At 36.8% G+C, this 13,404-nt stretch overlaps 1 protein-coding gene across 5 annotated transcripts in view; it reads right to left on the minus strand.

Annotated features, from left to right (window-relative positions):
- Window positions 1-3,293, minus strand: part of ABCA9 (ATP binding cassette subfamily A member 9) — a 53,511-nt gene extending 50,218 nt beyond the window's left edge. For 3 of the 5 annotated variants that reach the window (XM_054573087.1, XM_054573090.1, XM_054573089.1), the window contains exon 1: window positions 2,941-3,293. In XM_054573087.1, the coding sequence (XP_054429062.1) occupies window positions 2,941-2,979 (39 nt within the window). In that variant the 5' untranslated portion in view covers window positions 2,980-3,293. Of the gene's footprint in view, window positions 1-165; window positions 246-2,840 lie in introns of those variants that run through there. The other 2 variants (XM_054573091.1, XM_054573092.1) reach the window with 2 other exon arrangements.
- Window positions 3,294-13,404: the final 10,111 nt, after the last annotated feature.

The raw sequence follows: 13,404 nt of genomic DNA on the forward strand, positions 1-13,404 counted from the left end.
ATCAACCCAATATATTCAAAGTAGAAATGAAAAAGTGATTCGTTCAATTTCCTTTTGAAAAATCTACCAAATAGACAAAATTAAAGAAGAACACAGAAGAAAATCTATTTGCAATAAAACTAGAATATGATTTAACCCCACCCCATACCACACTTGGATTCTTACAAAGTAGATGGTCCAGTTTTATAGTCAGTTGAAAAGAGTACCCCAAACGATGGTCAGGCCCACAGGCTTATGGCCCTCGGCCATGCATATGAATGCATGGGTGGGAGGTGGCGAGATGGTTAAGGGGTGAACTGATAACAGGTACAAGAATCAGATACATACATTTGTATTTGGGGGTCCTTGAACTGGAAATGCTTCCTAGGCAACGTAGGCGTAATTGTTTGCAGGTCCCCAGGATGCTCTGCTGTTGTCAGTGAGAGACAATGATCTATTCACTCCTTTTATGCGTTCAACCTTGGCCTTGCAGGAAGAGAGAACTGGCCTTGGGGCTTACACACAGATCCACCACTCAGTCAGACTGCCAGCTTCCAATATGTGCGCCAAGTCCTCAGCGACTCTTTATAGAACTACTTGCAGAGGGCATTCTAATTCTAGTCGAGAACCTATATAACTACGAAAATTCAGGACATATCTGTTGAACGGCCATTAGCTGAGCACTTCACACTTAATTAATGAAGGCAGAAGGTTTCAGATATGACACTCGATCTGGCAGTAGTGGTGTCATGTCATTATTTATATGGTCATCTTAGAGCAGCCCAAGAACTACTAGGATACTCCCAGAACGAGCTATGTAATTGCATTGCAGAGAGCATACCTCATTATTTTCCCATAAGGCAGAATAACAAAAAGGCTCCGAGACTTGAAGAGTGTGACCACCCATGATTTATCTTAGTTGATAAAGAAAACATAAGCCTTAATCGTGGTTAACAAGCCCAACATTCTAAGAGGAGGAATAGGCCCAGGATATGTTCCAAGGACAGTGCTTGGAGCACAAGGCTCGTTGGCCAAGGAAACCTGGGCTTTAAAGGTAGTAGTATCCTCCTTTGGTGCCATATTAAACAAGGATGGAAGTCATAGGGTTACTATTGTCTCTTCCCTTATTTTACCAATGAGGTCACTCTTGGCTCTCAGGTTCAAGGACTAGAATCCTGATTTTACCCCTGGGGCAGGAGCAAAGTCATAACTATGTGGCCCTCTCCTATTACTCAGGAGACAACTCAAATGGGAAGATGACCTACTCAAGGCAGCCTGGGGCGGGGACACAGCCAGAGACAGAGCCTATTATACTTTATTGCTGGGAACACTGTGCTGTTGCTACTTAAGTCAAGGAATAATAAAACAGAACAGGTATGCAGAATATAATTGTCTCATTCTAATTCCAGAATTTGTGAACATATTACATTATACGGCAAAGGAGAATTAAAGTATGGAATACGATGGGAGTAAGTTTGCTAAACAACTGATTTTAAATCAGGGAGGAAATCCTGGGTTACCTGGGCAGCCCCAAAGTAATCACAAGGGCCCTTAAAAAATGGAAGAAGGGCTAAAAAGGAGGTCAGAGTAATGGGATATTGTAAAGACTCAATCCATTGCGGGCTTTGACGGTGGAGGGAAAAGGGCACGAGCCAGGGAAGCGCGGAAGCCTCAAGAAGCCATAACAGCACGAAAACAGATCCTCACGTACATCCTCCAGGAAGGAACGCAGCCCTGCCAATGCCTTGATTTTAGTCCGGTGAGACTCACATCACCACGTCTTACCTCCCAGACTCTAAGACGATAAATCTGTTTTGTTTTCAGCCATTAAGTATGTGGTCACTTGTTAGAGCAACAATATAAACTAATAATACAGGAGCATGAGAGGAGGACGGGGAACCAGACAGGAAGACATTCTAACATCATCTAAGGCAAGGGCTTCCTTCCATGATGTGCCATTTATGGAACACAGAAGGGCATGAGTTTATATTTAAAAATTGCCCGGGAGAGAAGAAAGGGATTCAGAAGCTCTGTGGGTGAGCTCCCGCAACAGCCAAGAGAACCCAGCTCAAACCAAGTACAGCATCTCAGGTTAGGAAATCACTGCTGTGGTATCTGAAAGGGTTAAATGCATTGCCCAAGTGCCTACTTTTTCTTTCTGTGGATTAGTGCATTTGTTGAAAATTATTTATGGATAAAGAATAATTAACATGATCTAATTGCCATGATTATGGCTATGTATTTCTCACTGTTAAAAGTGATTTATTTTTCCACTGCACATCCCGATGTGAATACCAGGAAATAATACTACTCAGCATAGTAGTACAAAATTCCTAACTAGCTTAAATTGCTCTGAAAATCATGTGATGTAGAAATAACAACTTGGCTATAAAAATCCAGTCATATCCTGTCAGATAGAATTCTTAGTATTTAGAGAATAAACACATTGCACAACAAATTAGATCAAAATCCTTATAATAAACAAGGTCAATAAAAATATTGTCCAAAGTTTTCTTGATGAAAATATTCTCAAGCAAATTAAAACAATTCAAAACTCTGAAATCGTGTATCTCCCCAATGCCTACAAATCCTCTGGCAGTAAAATTGAAGACGAACAATAAAGAATAAATCATTTGAATAACTTGGCAAATAGCTCCTACTTGCAAAGAGGGAACATAAAGTTATATTCCTTTCTATTTCTCCCATAGCTTATTAGATAATATATGCTATTTGTCTAAATATACTATTAGTCATGAGATAAATATGAGGAAAAAATCTTAGTTCTCCAACTGATTATTTAGCCATACAATATAAAATATTCAGATGATTTGAAAAATCAAAACGACTTGTTAAGAACTTACTGCTTTTAATAGTTTCCATCCAAATGTTTGGCATTTCCTGTTTGAAGTCGTGGATTATATTTCCATACGCAAACAACCACAGTTATAGAGGTTAACTTACTCTCAGGAAATCTGGAACAAGAATCCAGAAACAGTTCATCCACGGGTCTCTGCATGTCCTGGAGGAGAATTCACATTCCTTTTAGGTCGCTACTACATCATGCTTTTAATTTCATGTTTATTGTGAATAGTTCCGTTTTAGACTGATTTCCGAAAAGGATTATGGTCTTAATTCAGCTGGGCTGCCAAAAGCTCTCTGCTCACATCACATGGAGACTTCTTTACAGTTTTCCATTTCTTTGTCTCCCCGCCAGTTCCTCAGCAGGGAGTTTGTAGTTGCAGATGGCTGGCTGGACAGATCAAAACGTTAGGAACTATCAAACTAGAAAGAATTTAGTCTTTCTCAATTAGCTTTCTCATACAAGGTCCTAATGGGAAAGTTAATCCCCCAAAACAATCTTTTAAAGAAACATAAGTAAAGAGCTCAGAGAAGAGCACAGCAGGGAGAAGTGAAGGGGAAAAAATAGACTATCCCTGGCTGGGTAGCTTAGCTGGTTAGAGCATCATTCCAACATGCCAAGGTTGCGATTCCATCTCTGGTCAGGGCACATGCAAGAAACAGCAAATGTATGCATAAATAAGTGGAACAACAAATTGATGTTTCTCTTTCTCTCTCTCTCTCTTCCTCCCTTTCTCCTCTCTCTCTCTAAAATCAATACATAAAAAATTAAAATATAAAATCAAAAGGGAGAAAAAATAGCTAGAAGTACACCAACCAGGTCAGAAAGTAACTCCAAACCTTCCACTGAACTTTAGTTCTTAAAACTTGGACTTAGATATGAGGCAATAAAGCAATGTGATTTTTTTTCAGGATAACAAAATGAACTCTAAATTTTTATCTGTATCTCAGTTGCATTGCATGCCCTCTATCTGTAGCATCTTTCTTGGAATGCAAAATAGGAGAAATTTTAGAGTGTCGTCATAAAAAAGTAAAAAAATGAGATTTAAAAAACCAACCTGCACTCCATAGGTTGGTTATTTCTGCCACAAGTCCCAGAAAATAAACTACTTCCTCTGTAAGCAACTACCGATTTTTAGTACATCCTATTTTCCATATTGATGACAAAACATTTTTAACAGGAAAGAGCTGCCATTCTATCCTTTTTGAGCAACTCATGCAAGTCGAAGACAAGGCAGTTTCAAAACTTCTTGTAATTCATGAAGTTTGTTTTTAGCTGAAGAAAAAAGGTGAAAAAGTAAGAACCACTACCTTTCTTCTTGAGGTCAATAAGTCTAAGTTCTTCTGAGCTGCAATTACTTCCTGAAGACACAGTTGAAAAAGAAACAATGTGTTATGCATTCAGTTCTTAGAACAACAGACTCTGTGTCCCATTGTCCAAGCAAATCACATTAAATCTTCCTTACCTATTTTCCATCTACTCCATATTTATTCTATTATATTTATTCTTTGATTAAATATACGAGTTCAGAAATTGCTCAGCAAGCAAAGGAGAAGATTGAATTCATTAACTCATGAGACTATCAAACATTTTTTAAAAAAGGATTCTGATTGTTTCTGTGTGTCTACTGTCTTCTGTAGGTAATACAAAATTATCACATCTAATAACATCATCAGCATTTTACACACAGAGAATATAATATAGGAAATTGTTTTCAGTAACTTTTCCCCAAGACTTCATGTCTGGGGTAGGGCTGATGTGTTCTGGACTTAGCTGACTTCCGGACTCTACGCTTTTCCTTCAGCACATCGCCTCTTCCTTCCCGTGTGCCCGCTGGGTAACCGCAGCACTAGAGCAGAGCATGCCCACTCTCACTATCTTCTTTTTCAACGTTTTCTTAATCAAAGTCATGTGTCTTCACGCTTCTTAATAAGCTTTAGTATTAGCCTGACAATTTTAAAAGAAAAGTCTCATTGGGATTTCAAAAGTGGAAGGTCACTGACTTTGTAGCATAGCATATTACTTAGCAACCACACGTGGCATTTTCTATGTACAAAACACACTTAAATATTAATACATTTAATCAAGGTAATAATCTCATGTGGTAGGCACTATTATAATCAACTCCCATTTTACAGATTAACAAAAAAAAATGAGGCCCAGAGAGTTTAAATAACTTGCCCAAATTCATACAACTGATGCGTAACAGAACTTCAGTTAAAATCCAGACCATCTCCAGTCTGTGAGCTCAAATTAAGGCTATGCTGTCTCCCTTGTGTATGTCTGTGCATTCAATGATTCTCTCTTTAGGTATATGCATTTTACAATTTTCCTTGCCTTTTGCTTCACATATTTCGCAGCAATATTCTCCAGTGCCAGAAGCTGCATAGATTTCATGTAACAGACTTGGCGTCGGCCTAAAACATTCCACTAAGATTCTTTTCTTTTTTAAAAGATTTTATTCATTTATTTTTAGACAGAGGGCAAGGGAGAGAGTAAGAGAGGGAGAGAAACATCATTGTGTAGTTGCCTCTCATGTGCCCCCTACTGGGGATGTGGCCCACAACCCAGGCATGTGCCCTGACTGGGAATCAAACCAACAACCCTTTGGTTCACAAGCTGGCGCTCAGTCCTCTGAGCAACAACAGCCAGGGTCCTCTGAGATTCTTTTCTGGCTACTTGTAGCAAGTTTTGGGTTGGCTAAAAAGTTGATGTGGTTTTTTTCTGTAAAATAAAAGACACATCTTTCATTTTCACTAATAGCTTTATTGATCTGGACATTTTGAGTATATCAGCTATCTCCTGCATGATGTAATGTTGATTTTTCTCAGTTAATGACTTGATTTGATCACTATCAACTTCAACTTGTCTACCTGGCCACAGAGCATCACCCAATGAGAAATTTCCAGCACAATACTTCACAAACCACTTTTGACACGTTCGATAGGTCACAGCACCTTCTCAATAAATTTGCACAAATCTTTTTTTGTGTTTCAGTTGCATTTCTACCTTTCTTGAAATAACAAAGCATAATATGCCAAAATGTTGCATTTTTTCTTCCATTTTCAATATTAAAATGGCTACACAAAAAATTCACCAATTTTGATAAGTTTTTTAAAAATGCACACTGATATGACAGCTGTCACAATACTATCTAACAAAATTGTTTCAAATGAAATTAAAGACAACTAAGTGTTAGTAGAGCCATTTTATGGAAAAAAAACAAACTTTTTGGTCAATCCAGTACTTGGCACTGTGGGACCTGTGTGCAGTCCTCAATACTGTGTGTGAAATGCAGAAAAACCTGATCTTCAAAGAAAGAAGAATGACGTGGCCTAGCACCCTGATGAGAGAGAGAGAGTGATTAAATGTATTTGTAGGTGTTTTCTGTTTATTTTTTGAAGCAATTGTGAAAAGCATTGTTTTCTTAGATTCCTTTTTTTTAAGTTCATTATTGGTGAATAAAAGTACAACTGATTTCTGAACACTTATTTTGAATCCCGTTACTTTACTAAATTCATTGATCAGTTTTAGTACTTTTTTGGTGGAATCTGTAGGGTTCTCTATATACAGTATCATGTCATCAGCAAATAATGACAGTTTTACTTCTTCCTTTTCAATTTGTATTCCTTTTATTTCTTCTTCTTGTCTGATTGCTGTGACTAGGACTTCCAGTACTATGTTGAATAGGAGAGGTGAAAGCAGATATCGCTGTCTTGTTCCTGATCTTAACGGAAACACTTGTAGTTTTTGCCCATAGAGCATGATGCTGGCTAGGGGATTGTCACATATGGCCGTTGTTATATTGAGGTATGTTTCCCCTATTCTCACTTTGCTGAGAGTTATTATCATAAATAGGTGTTGGATTTTATCAAGTGCTTTTTCTGCATTTATTGATACGATCATGTGGTTTTTATCCTTCATTTTGTTTATGTGGTGTATCACATTTATTGATTTGTGGATATTGTACCAACCTTGCATCCAAGGAATAAATCCCATTTATTTCAAAAAAATAAAGTACCTGGAAATAAATTTAACCAAGGATGTAAAACACCAGTACTTGAAAAATTATAAGACATTAAAGAAAGAAATTGAAGAAGAGGCAAATAAGTGGAAGCACATACCATGTTCATGAATAGGAAGAATTAACATCATTAAAATGTCCATACTACCTAAAGCAATCTATAGATTCAATGTAATTCTTATCAAGATACCAATAGCATACTTCACAGAACTAAAATAAATATTCAAAAAATGTATATGGAACTACAAAAGAACCTGAAAAGCCACAACAATCTTGAGAAAGAAGAACAAAGTTGGAGGTACCTTATATCAAACTATACTACATCGAAACAGCAAGGTACTGGCATAAAAACAGACATATAAATCAATGGAACAGAATGGAGGGCCTGGAAACAAATCCACACCTTTATGGTCAATTAATATTTGACAAAGGAGGCATAAACATACAATGTGATAAAGACACTTTATTCAATAAACTGTGTTGAGAAAACTGGACAGATGTGTGCAAAAAATGAAACTAGATCAACTTCTTACACCATACACAAGAATAAACTCAAAATGGATTAAAGACTTAAATGTTAGAATCAAAACCATAAAAAAATCCTAGAAGAAATTATAGGCAGTAAAATCTCAGACAATTCTCCTAGCAATAATTTTTTCTGATATATCTCCTTGAGCAAGGGAAATAAAAGAAAATAAACAAATGGGACTGCATCAGACTAAAAAGTTTTACACAGCAAAGAAACCACCAACAAAAGGAAATCTACTTAAATAAGAACATATTTCAATGACATATCTGATAAAAGGTTAATATCTAAAATTTATAAAGAACTTATACAACTCAACACCAAAAATAATCCAATAAAAAAAAACAGGCAAAGAGCCTGAACAGTCACTTCTCTGAAGAAGACACACAGATGACCACTAGACATAGGGAAAGATGCTCAACATCACTAATCCTCAGAGAAATGCAAATTAAAACCACAATGAGATATTACCTCACACCTGTCAGAATGGCCATCATCAATAAATCAACAAACAGCAAGTATTGGAGAGGAAGTGGAGAAAAGGGAACCATAGTGCCCCGCTGGTAAGAATGCAGACTGGTGCAGCCGCTGTGGAAAACAGTATGGTGTTTCCTCAAAAAATTCAAAACGGAACTGCTTTATGACCCAGCAATTCTACTGCTGGAAATTTATCCAAAGAAACCTGAAGCACTGATTTGAAAGGACATATGCACCCCTATGTTCATTGCAGCGTTATAGCCAAGATTTGGAAGCAGCCCGAGTGCCCATCAGTAGATGAGTGGATAAAAAAGCTGTGGTACATTTACACCATGGAATACTACTTGGCCATAAAAAAGAAGGAAATCTTACCTTTTGTGACAGTATGGATGTACCTGCAGAGCATCATGCTAAGTGAAATAAACCAGTCAGAGAAAGACAATACATATGATTTCACTTATATTTGGAACCTAATGAATAAAATAAATTAACAACAAAAAAAGAAGAAACTGACTCATAGATAGAGAACAGACTGAGAGATGTCAGAGAGGAGGAGGTTTTGGCGGGGCTGGTGAAAAAGGTGAAGGCATTAAGCAAAAAGAAAATTCATAGACACAGACAAGAGTATGGTGATTACTGGAGGGAAAGGGAGATGAGGGAGTAGAAGAGAGTAAAGGGGCTGTAAAAGAAAACAGTTATGGAAGGAGACTTGATTTGGGGTGGTGAGCACACAATACAATATGCGGATGATGTGCTGTAGAACTGTACACCTGAAACCTATATCATTTTATTAATCAATGTTATCCCAATAAATTCAATTAAAAAAGAAGTGATCAGTGCCCCTGGTCAGGTATTGGATGTTTTAAAAATTCTTGCAGCTCACCAGCTGAAAATGACTGCTTTAAAGGATGCTTCCATGAACAGGAAACCAAAAAAGAAAACAAAGTAATCTGAAGGAAAATTTGCTTGCATGGTATTTTCTTTTTATATGACTATATGAGCTGCTGGCTCCAATGAATTCTTCTTAATATAGGCATAATCCTAAGCAGTTATTATTATTAATTGTTAATTAAAGCTTTCAATGTGACTAACTTATTTTCCATAATGCTTAGGACAATATAAACAAAACATAGAAAAAGATAAGATAAAATAAAATAAAATAAAATGAATATCCCCAAATTTAGACTCAGGTTTTCTATAAATAAAATGCCCCTCAGAAGGCACTGATAACTGTAAAAGGTACTCTGCAGCTGAAAAGAAAAATATATTTCATAAACAACAATGTAACTTCTTTTTCCTCTTAAAGAAACACCCTGTGTTTATCTTAAAGTAACATGATACTCTCAGTTTTGCAGTCAGCTGAGCAGTGTAATACATCTGTTAAAACTTAAGTTAAAATAAACAGGTGATTTGAGAGAGAGAGAGACTGAGAATGCTCATTTCCCAGGGACTTTCTTGTTCTTGCTTTTCGTCATTCCTCAGACCCAAGTGCGTTGCTTGTGTTTGGATTTTGTCACGTGCTCTCCAAAAATTTCTCTTTGTTTCTTAAAAATATAGTAAACTGATTCTTCTTGGTCTTGTTTCTGCTTTTTTTTTCTTGGCCTTGAAACATCCTTTATAAGATATTCATTTTTATTTGCAGTTGCATTTCTTAGGTATTTTTTGGACTTCTTTTATTACCTGCTAATAGTATCATTTGACACAGTAGGATTTTTGTTTCACCTAGTCTGCAAATCACTTACTTTCCCCAGGGAATATAGGTCCTTAGGATAACCCATCCATTTCATCCAGTCATCTGATTTTATAGTTTCTAAATTAAGCTTTCCTGTGGTTTGCCATTTCTCCATTTCTACACTGACCATATTTTTTCTGTTCCTTTTTTTAAGGTTCCCCTTGCTCTTTTCTTCTCCTCCCACCTGGAGAGTTTAAGTCAGGACTTTCTGGTATTTCACTCTCCTAGTGATCCCCCTTAAATATTGACAAATGTATTTGAATGTACGTTACTCTGGCAATGTAAAAAAAAAGCCTCTATCTCTACTTAGCCCATGGGGTGCCTCCTTCCCACCCTTTGCAGGTTAAGCCCTTTATCCACCTTAGCTTTACCCCTTACTTGCTCTACAAGGCTGGGCAAGCGACCTATCGTAGAAGCCTCGGTTTCTTTACCTGTGAGACAGTCTCCAACGGGGTCATTTAGGATTTAAAAATCTAGAATTTGAGGGGATAAGGTAGGGATTCGAAAAAAACAAACAAACAACACATGCAAAGTAGTTAGCACAGCAGCTAGCACTGCGCGAGCACTCAGCAAAAGCTGGAAGTTCTCTCTCCATCATAGACTTGCCCAAAAGGGAAATTATAGGTGTTTTTTTTAAAACTACTAATCTGTTTGATAAAAAAATCCTACCATCTTGATTACTTAACAAACATTTCTTAAGATTATTTGTGATGCCAAGCACATTTTAATATAATTTTTGGCCATTTGTAAATTATCTGACTAATAAATCTGTCTGTTTTCTCCACCTACGTTCTGTTACTTTGTCGTTCCAGGGTTTTTGTTTCCATTTTTGTTTTTGACTCTGAATGAAAATGTCTTGAATCATTCACTTCAAAAGTAATATGTTACTGCCTTCTCACATCTCGTTTTGCTGAGAAGAATCCTTACATAACAGTGGATCTCATTAATTTGAGCTATTTTTTTTTTTCACTCGGCTATTTTAGGATTTTGTCTTTGGCCACAAGTATATGAAATCTAATGACAATGTGCTCTGGTGTAGCTTTTGCTTTTGTTTTTTTTCCTTTGTCCTGCATGGTACTTTGTGGTCAGTTGCAATAAAAGAAACTGTGTATTTTTTTTTAAGTTCCAGGAAAGTTACAGCTAACATTTCTGTAGAATATTGCCTTTCTTTTATTTAGCCTTTCTATTCTTTTTCTCCTGGAAGTTAATTAAGTATTTGAAACCTATTGTCCTTGTGTTATCTTTTACCTATTTATTATCTTAAAACTAGAAAGCAATCCATTTTCACATTATATGTAAACAATTTTCCAAATTAAATTTTTATGATGTTACCCTCATCTTTACTTCCATAGCATCTGGTTTCTCTGCAGAAGAACACAAGACTTTTTATCATCTGGGCCCTGATTGCCTCTCCAGCCTTCTCTTGCCTTAACCCTTCCTTCAACTCCAGTCACACTTAAACATGATCACTTTTTTTCTTTCTTTCTTTTTTTTTTTTTAATGAATGCACCACACTCATATTTACCACTATTTGCTCTCCTGGAATGAACCTCTCCTCTCAACTGGCCTTCTCATAATGACTACATCTACCTGTCTCCCACCATGGGCTGTGAACTACTGAGGGGCTACTATAGAATCTTCATTGCCGTACACATCACAGATTCCGGGACATAAAAGTTGCTCCATACATATATTTTGAGTTTCAAATGTTTAATGTTGAGTGTAAGGTTGGGAATCAAAACAAACAAACAAACAACAACAACAACAACAAAAACCCCTCTCTCTCTGTCTTTTTTTCCCCCCTGGAAGGCCAATTTTGAAAGAAAGATCTTGGATGGATGGTGGCCAAAATGAATTGTTTTGGTCAAGGGTAAGATTTTTTGAAGATGGTTTTTAAGTGGAAGGAAAAGGGAAATAACAAAAGTACAGGAGAAATTAAGTAACAGATGGAACATTACTTTTCTTTTCTTTTTTTTTTTTTCCAGGAGATTAGAAGAGAGTGGATCAGAGCCAATACATGAGGACAACCTTAAAATGGGGAAGGGAGAGTTTCTCAAAAAGGAGAAGGGGAAAAAAGGAGATGAAAGTGAGAACCAAGAGAATTTTTAAATATGACAACATGAAGTAAAGATTTGACCCCTGGATATTATGCTCAGAGAAATAAATCAGTCAAAGAAAGACAAATGCCATATGATTTCACTCTTTTGTGGAATTTAAAGAACAAGATAAATGAACCAACAAAATTGAAAGTCTCATAGACACAGAGAGCAGAGCGGTGGTGGCCAGAGGAGAGGGAGCTGGGGGCCTGGCTGAAAAAAGTGAAAAGGCTGAGTAGTACAGATGGGCAGTTACAAAACCGTCATGGGCGCGTAAGTGTACAGCACAGGGAGTTTGGTCCATAATATTGTAATCACTACAGACGGTGCCAAATGGGTACTGAAAATATCTATGGGAGCACTTTGCAAAGTATGTGATTGTCTAACCACTATGCTGCATACCTGAAACTAAAACAAAATAATATTGAATATAAAACATAATTTAAAAAGAAAACAGCAGTTTTCCATAAATATTAATAAAGATTTATTGGAAGTTATTATTTGCGCTACACCAAGAGTGTCCCTCTCGCTATCATAAAATAAACTGATTAATAATTAGATAAGAAAAAGATTTCACCCGTGAGAGTTAAGATATTTTACTGTGAAGTAGGAAGCAAATTCGAAGAGCAGACCAACAGATGTGCTTGGCAACCGAGTGTAGTGTTAGGAATCTTGGAACAGCTACCAGGAGAATGAGACATGTTAGGGACACTCGAGCCCAGCTGAAAGCCCTGGCAAAGTAGGTAGTTCTGCGTAGAACAAAAGGAAAATTAGTGAAGTTTGTCTCTGAACTGATAGTAACGTATTTTCAAGTCGTTCATTGCTGAACTAAAATCATTGGTGGATTGATAAAGGTATCAACGGCTACTAAAGCTGATAAATAATGAATTACTTAAGGACTTGAAAATGCTTAAAATGAACAAGAAAGAAAAGCATATCGAACAAGCCGAGTTACTCAAATTCAAGATGCTGGCATCAGCACGAGTGGGTTAAGGACGAAAACAGGAATGCAAAAAGTGCACAAATTGTCATGTACTGTGAAATTCTGTAATATTTTTGCTATTTCATTCTTTTTACAAAAAGGTAATTTGCCCAAGGCATAACTAAATGTGATTTAATATTGTTACATTCACCAATTTTGAATTTATAAAATCAGTGGGTCTACAGTTTTCTCCTTTTTCCATACTTAAAAAAAAACAACATCTAACCATTAAGCTTGGAATTCCTCAATGACCATCATCAGTTGTAAGTGCACCTTTCCAAGTTATGGGGAGATCTGCAGAGGCTGCACACAGCTCATTGGGTTTGAAAGAACGAAGCAGGTCTGACGTTCATTGCCATTGCTGGCAGTGGGGGAGGTCTCTCAGGGCAGTACGCAAAAAGTGAGTTAACTCCTTATGGTAGGTGCCCACCCCAGTGCAAAGTGCCGGAATGGAGCCTGGAAAATCTCAGACCCTTCTCACTACTACAGACTGTGAAATCTAAGCCTTATTCCACAGCATTTTTGGCTGCTAATCTTTTCTATGTGTTTCTCAGATACTTGATTGAATCCATATGTCTTAAATTTTGCATGAGCTTTTTTCCTTTATAGAAATCATTTACTATTCTATAAGAAGCTCAGATGCTAGCCTTTTTGTAAAATAGTCAATGAGAACGTCAAACAAAAACATATTCTGTCACTTAAAAGTATCATTTACAATATACAATCAT

The sequence above is a fragment of the Pteronotus mesoamericanus genome, unplaced genomic scaffold (assembly GCF_021234165.1).
Source record: "Pteronotus mesoamericanus isolate MK-2021 breed Mesoamerican mustached bat unplaced genomic scaffold, CSHL_Meso_final contig_246, whole genome shotgun sequence".
Taxonomy (NCBI): domain Eukaryota; kingdom Metazoa; phylum Chordata; class Mammalia; order Chiroptera; family Mormoopidae; genus Pteronotus; species Pteronotus mesoamericanus.